Here is a 7,417-nt window from a genome sequence, read left to right as displayed (position 1 = left end):
ACGCATTGCAGACAGGAGAGACCAACAAGATGTGGAGGGTTTCAAGCATATGGATTTAACAATCCTCCATGATAACGCAGTTCACTCTTCAAAGTAGCCAAAAGAGAGTACGAGGCTGGGGGGTCTTCGTGACCAGCAGTAGGACACAGTTAACAAGAAGGTTTTATTTTCTTTCCATCGTGCCCTTGAGATGGACAGATACCGTTTCTGAAATTTCTGAATCATGTTAAACTCAGGGCACTATTTTTGTCCTCTAAGACTGGAGATCAGAAACAGCGCACGTATGATTTGAAATAAAGTCAGGTGGCCCTCTCAGTTCAACAACTTAAATTTTTTGGGTACACTACTGCAATAAAGTGCTTTTGACACAAAATTCTGGATATCCTCCTACCATTGTCAGAGAAGACCAATCAGCACTCCACTGGTGGACCTGAACAAGCAAAACCCACGCCATTGTGACCTAGTTCACATTTGTCACAAAAAGAAGAAACTATATTGGAAATGGAACATGTGAGAAAAGCCCCAAAATAAGAAAGCCAATCCAGAAAATACCCATGTAGTTTTAACTCTGACACTTTGGATTCAATTTTGCTATTTTCCTGGCCACTAAAAAGTGGGTACGTGGGGCCAACAGGTGGCATGAGGTTAAGATGCTGGATCCCAGAATGCCGACTATGTGGTTTGAGTCTTGGACCCACTCAGATGCACCCAGGCCAGGTGCATCTGAGTGCCCAAAAATCCCAAGAGGAGCCTGGAGAAGAAGGGACTGTGGCATGGTCAACCCCCTGGGAGGTGTGATTTCTCACTTTGTTCTCTGTCTTTCTTTGATGAGGGCATGTACCCTATAGCAAAACTTAAAAGAAAAAAAAAAAGTGGATATGCAATAAGATTTAAGTCACAAGCCTCAACTATTTAAGTAAGCATTCTTTTAAAACTTACCTACACAGAATAGGTGAATTATAGCCCAAAAATATCCATCTGGATCAAACTATAACACAGGATGAAGAAAAGAAAAAATGGTCATAAACACAGACAAACAGGACCCAGTGTGGAGATCAGAACTCAGCTGTTAACACACAGTGCCAGGCAAGGATTCCAAACGGGAACTCCTGGGGCCTTAGTCAGTTCCTCCCCAGTTCCCAGATGCCTACAATGTCTTCCTAATGGGACTCTGTGTCCAGCACCCCTCTCCCCACACTTCCGTCACACGGTGTTTGGATCCAAACTCATGACACCGAAGGATCTCTATGACAAGCCCAATAACCCCTCCGCTCGCATCCATGGCATCAGCCCTCCAAGAAAACAAAATGACTTGCATTTCCCTAAGTATGAATGCTTTCCCCTGTAACTTAGCCAAAGGCACTCCCTCCTCTTCCTTCCTTATTCTCTGTCAGATTTAAAATCATCTGACACACTCTATATTTTACTTATTCTTTGTTTATCTGTCTCTATCTCCACCCACTCTCCCCTACATTGTAAATTCCAGAAGGACAGGAATTAGGACAGAGAGAGAGACATAGTAGGTGCCCGGCAAAGTTGGATCACAGACTACCCAGGACACGTGCAGAACTTCGCCCTCGCCTGCTTTCTTCTGCTGGCTAACTCCTCCTCATTCTTCCCAATTTAAGTCCAGTAAGCAGAGCCTGAATTTAGCATTAGAAAGATCTGGGTAAAATCTAAGTCCCCACTTAGTTAGCTGGTAACCTTTTGGACTTCAGTATTCTCTAGCAATGAACTGCAGATAATAATAGTCCCTACCCTTATAGAAACGCTCTGAGGTGTTAAATAAGTGAAGGCACGCAGAGCGCTGGCACAGGGCCTGGTGCACAGCAGGCCGCCTGTGATCACTGGTTATTCTTACTTCTGCTTCTGAGTTACTTCACGGCCGTGTCCCACATCTCTTGGGATAGAGCCCTGGTTTCCCTGTGGCATGATGCTCTGTTTACTCGTCAGTTCCCTCCTCTTTGCTCTGCACAGATCCCAACTTCTACCAGGACAAAGATCAATCATCTTTGTGCCCCCAGAGCCTAGCTCAGCGCCTGACATTGAAGAAGACTTAATAATGCTGGGAGGGAAGGAGGGAGAGAAAAAGAAAAGAAATCCAAGGAGGTGACACCTAGGGGTGGGGGTGGGGTGGGTCATGAGCTCTCATAAAGGAGGTAACTCCTAGGGGTGGGGGTGGGTCATCAGCACTCATGAAGAAAGCACGTACAGGATAATGAAGTGGAAATCCCTCCACAGAAGATGAGGCTCTGTGGAGGGGAGGAAAGCTCAACTTCATCACCATGTACAGAGGACAGGCTGCATGCACCATACCACCCAGAGCCAGAGTGCTGTGGACCATGCTGCAGCAGCCTTGGGGAAACGGCAAAGGCCTGGACAAAGGGATTGGGTCAGCCCAAAGTTCCCAGTCTGAAGGCTTTTCAATAACTTTGCATGGCCAGCTTCTCCTGATTCTAAAGGAGAGGACTGGGAAATTCTGCTCAAAAAGCAGGCGTCAGAGAGTAAAAAAGGCTTTGAAGGGAAAATGAGTTCACCTGGACTTACCTGGGAGTCGTTGAAGGGAAGGCATCCAGCAGAGGCCAGGAGGAAGAGGGCACTGTGGAAGGGGAGATAAAACGTGGCAGCTCACCTTGCAACATCAAAGGGCTTCCCAGAGAGCGCGGAGGTGGAAAGGCGCCATTGGAGTTTGGAGGAGGCGAAGATCCTGTGAGACCAACCCAGTTCCCCTCTCCCTCCTCTGAGAACACGACCACCTCTGTAATTTTCAATTCTGTGCTCTGCTAATAACCAGACATTCCCTTCCCTGGGGCTCGGCGAGCCATTTCCAGAGTCAGGACATCTGCGAACCCACAGTGGATCGCTGGAGAAAAAGTGTGCCTGTCAGACAGCTAATAAAAGGAGGTATTTTTTCATCTCTAAGATCAACGGCTCTTAGAGAATACATGAGTGGCAACCAGGCGACCAAACCACAATTATGCCAGTTATAAAAATGAAAAGAGGGGCCAGATGGTGGCCCAGTGCTAACACAACTGGACCCATATGAGAAAGGGCCTGGGTTCGTGTCTTAGGACTCCCTGAACACACTGGTCTTGTGTGCCCCAAGTCTTGCCCAGTGAAGGGGGGGGTGGGGTGTAAACATCTTGTTAGGGAAGCTTCTCTGTTTCTCATGAGGAAAACCAAAATAAACAAACAAAAAAACCTAATAAAACACCTGGGAAGCCCAAAAAATTGGCTTGTATGCCACCTAACCAAATGATCAAACTGGTATTTCCAATGACAGGAGAGCTGTGTGTCACACGCTTCCTGCTACAGCACACGGAAGCATCACCACACGTGTTCCTGCCAAACGTGTGGAACCATAACTGAAGTAGAAGGAGATGACGACATAAACTCACATTTAGGGAGTAGCCATAAAAATGTGAAGGCGAGGTCAGCAGTTGGCGTGGTGGTTAAGACGCTGGACTCTCACATGGCCAAACATGGTTTGGGTCTGAGACACAGAGGCTTGAAAATCATGCCAGGTGAATGTGTGTGCAGGCATGCCCAAACTCCTGAGAGGGGAATAGAGGAGAAGGATTTGGGCCATGGCCACCCCCCCAACACACACACTGGGCGCTGAGTTCTCTCTCTTTGTCTCTTCCCGGTGAGCACACATGCCCTGTGGTGAAAACCTAAAAAAAATGTGAAGGCACCGAAAGACCACAAAGGGCCATGTAACTGTTCCAGATAAAAGAGATGCAAAACAGACACATCTTCGGAGGAGAAAGTGCTATGGAACATTATGTTGAGATAACTAGCAAATCTGAACATGGACTGAAAATTATATATCATACCAATGTTACATAGTAGATATTAGTATTCTAAAGTGAATAACTGTACTTTTGTTATATAAGGGATTGTTGTTTTTGGGAGATAACACTTTGAAGTATTGAGGGGGCATGATCTTTGCAACTCTCAAGTGTTCACAAAAAATAAGAGCAACAGGAACCAGCAGTTAGTGTAATGGCTGTCGCTGGATTCCAGTGTAGTCCACTGCGGTTCGAGTCCCAGACCCAGTGGCTTAAACTCACTCCAGGCGCGTGTGTGTGTGTGTGTCCAAGATCCTGAGAGGAGAATGGAGGAGAAGGGACTGAGGTGTGGCCATCCCCCTTGGGGGGTGATTTCTCGCTTTCTGTCTCTCTCTGTCTTTCTGGCACGTTGCACGTGCCATATACCAAAAACAACAACAACAACAACAAAAAAAAAACCTCTCAAAAAATAATAATAAGAGCAATAATAAGGATACGTATTCTGGGGCCAGCAGGTGGAATGGTGGTTAAGGAACTGAACTCCCACACATGGCAGCTGAAATTCAAGTCCTGGACCCAGATGCTTGTTTTCTCGCTTTCCCTCTCTTTCTCTCTCCGGTCAAATTTTAAGAATAATAATAATAATAACAATAAATAAAATTGAACAGATAATTCTTTTTTAAAAAAGAATATGTATTCTTGTTATCTTGTGTGTGCACATGCAGAAGCCTATGGGGATAGCAAGAAAGCAAATATAAAAAAATGTTACCAGTGAGTGAATCTAAGTGAATGGGGGAGTCTACTGCAATATTCTTCTGGAAACTTTTTTCTTGAGATAAAAAATTTTATTAGAGGGGACCAGCAGTTAGCGTAATGGCTATGTCGCTGGACTCCCACGTAGTCGACCGCAGTTCGAGTCCTGGACCCGGTGACTTAAACTCATGCCGGGCGCGTGTGTGTGCGTGCCCAAGATCCCAAGACGAGAATGGAGGAGAAGGGATTGCGGCGTGGCCATCCCCTCTGGGGGGGTGATTTCTTGCTTTCTATCTCTCTGTCTCTCTCTGTCTGGCGAGCGCACACACCCTATAGCAAAAACCTCTCCAAAAAAAAAAAAATTTATTAGAAAAAGCCTCTTAGGGGCCAGAGGGTAGTGTGGTGGTTAAGGTGCTGGACTCTCATACGGTCGACCATAGTTCGAGTCCTAGAACCAGCAGCTTGAAACTCCACCAGGTGCAGGTGTACGTGTACCCAAAATCCCAAGAGGAGAAGGGACTGGGCCATGGACATTTCCCTGGGGGATGATTTTTCATTTTCTCTCTTTCTTTCTCTGGGTCTCTGGTGAGGCATGACCCCAAAAGAAAAAAAAAATCCTCCCAAAATATCTCTTATATATTCTAAAATATTTACAGATAAAAAGCTATGGGGACGGGCATTTTCTTCAAAGTAATACTGAAATGAGGCAGTATGTGGGACAACAAATTGAAAACTGTTGAAGCTGGGAGATGAGTATACGAGGCTTCATTAGATTTTTCTGCCCAATATACATTTAGAGATTGCCACAGTAAACCAGTTTTAAAAATACTTGCACAGGGCTGGTGCTGTAGCACAGCGGAGCTGGATCCCACACGACTGACCTTTGTTCAAATCCTGGCTCTAGCTGTTTGAAAAACACATTGGGTGTGTGCGCATGTGTGCTCAAAATCCCGATGGGAGGGAGAGCAGTGTGACCAAGCCTCACTGGGGGTGCTCTCCTCTCTGTTCCTCTCTCTCTCGCTGAGTGTATGTACCCTCTGGCAATTTTTAAAAAAGACTTCTTAAATTCTTGCACAAAAAGGTAACATTACCAATCATAGACACTTTAAAAAGCTATCCTCATTCATTAGCATCTCTCCTAGGTTTCACTGCTGAAAGGTGTTTCCCCTAGCTTTCCCCAATCATTCTCTTCTCCTAAAAGAAGACACCAGAAAACACAAAACCCAGACTATCACTTTGACTCTCTCTGCTTTCCATTTTATAAATACTACATATACAGTGTTGGACCCCATCACTGGCCTTTGCATGAGGCAGCAAGCAGCCAAGGAGCAGAGGCATGAACAAAGGCATTTTTCACTTCTAGAGGACTGGTCATATGCCACGGCATATCATATTCTCATGCATACAGAGTTCCATATCCTATATACGGACTATGTGTTATTATATAGATACACACACACACACACATGTATGCACACACATAGGTATTACGTATATATAACATACAACAACCTGAAATTTATCATCTTAACATGCTGGAAACAGTGATGCTAATCAGTCTGCCAGTCCTCACTGCTGTAACTATATACAGTTGCATACTGTGCCTGACAGACCCACATGGCTGGCTGGCCCAGAGGAATCCTCATAACTGAGGCCTCACGGTCTTGGAAAAGTCAGGACAACACGAGGTAGCTCGGTGTGCAGAAAGCTTCTCTACTCCAGCCCACTCTGTTCCTAAGGCCTTGTTGACTTCCTTTTTGGTTGTCAGAGGGTGTGTGCACCCTCCAGAGAAAGAGAGGCAGAAAGAGAGAGGGAGAAAGCACTCCCCAGTGGGGTGAGGTCATACTACAGTCCCTTCTCCTCCATTTCTCCATCTTGTAGGAGTTTGGGGGCAGGCAAGCACACACATGTACTCAGTGTGTTTTCCAAGCTACTGGGGCTGGGATTTGAACCCCAGTTGGCAATGTAGGATCTGGCTCTCTGAACCACTGGGCTAACCAGGGGCTGGCCCTGGCTTTGCTAACTTTAAAGGCACACACTTATGTGACCTGGAGAAGTCACTCCATCCCACGAGAGAGTAGACTGGGACACTCAAAAGTGAAACCACTCCCTTGTTTCCCACCACCTGGGCCCTGAGCACCTGATTACATCAGGTATTATGGCCTTCAGTGCTTCTTTTTAACTCCTGATAATCTTCTTTGAAACAAGGGGATGAGTCCTGAGGTTTTGTTTTGTTTTGTTTTCCTATACTAAAGTTTGTGTTGGGGAGGTGGATGAAAGCCCCCTAAAACTTTTTTTTTTTAAGGTTTTAGCCATAGGGCTGTGGGCCAGCCCTAGTGGAGAGAGACAGTGAGAGAGAAAGTTAGAAATCACCCCTGGGGGAGGGCCACTTAGCAATCTCTTCATCCTTTCTCCTCCATTCTCCTCCTGAGATTCTGGGGACACTTGCACATGTGCCCGGCATGAATTTCAAGCTGCCAGGTGTGGGACTTGAATCGCGATCAACAATGTGGGAGTCCAGCACCCTAACTGCCATATTACCTGTTATCCCCATGTCCAGAAATATCTGACACAAAAATCCGAAAGCCATGTATCAAACTGTATCTGTTGGTTTCTACCAAGAGGACTAAACTTCTTAGCTACTACAGAGGAAGCAGGAAGCAGTCAGAACAAGGCCCCCAGGATGAAATCAGAGGGACGAGGCACCTAGGCCTGCTTCCTGATCCAGAGGCGAGACTGAGGCACAGAACATTAGGGAGCCTGCCCACGATCACCGTGCTGTACCCTGGAACTACAATGAAAATCCCAGCTCTCAGGACTAGCAGTTGGAGTAATGGCTATGTCGCTGGACTGCCATGTAGTCGACTGTGGTT

The 7,417-nt window shown here is 46.1% G+C and overlaps 1 protein-coding gene across 5 annotated transcripts in view; it reads right to left on the bottom strand.

The window, feature by feature from the left end:
- The window catches only part of SLC35D4 (solute carrier family 35 member D4), a 127,822-nt gene that overhangs the window by 70,669 nt on the left and 49,736 nt on the right, over positions 1-7,417 (bottom strand). For all 5 annotated transcript variants that reach the window (XR_001371064.2, XM_006157660.3, XM_014591294.2 and 2 more), the window contains 2 exons: positions 2,548-2,599; positions 940-988 (listed from right to left, as the gene is read on the bottom strand). Coding sequence is in view for 4 of the 5 variants with exons in the window: in XM_006157660.3 (XP_006157722.1) it covers positions 940-988; positions 2,548-2,599 (101 nt within the window). In the remaining variant the exon portion in view is untranslated. The remainder of the gene's footprint in view (positions 1-939; positions 989-2,547; positions 2,600-7,417) is intronic.

This window comes from Tupaia chinensis, unplaced genomic scaffold, assembly GCF_000334495.1.
Source record: "Tupaia chinensis unplaced genomic scaffold, TupChi_1.0 Scaffold000550_1, whole genome shotgun sequence".
Taxonomy (NCBI): Eukaryota; Metazoa; Chordata; class Mammalia; order Scandentia; family Tupaiidae; genus Tupaia; species Tupaia belangeri.
This window is presented reverse-complemented; position numbering and strand designations above follow the sequence as displayed.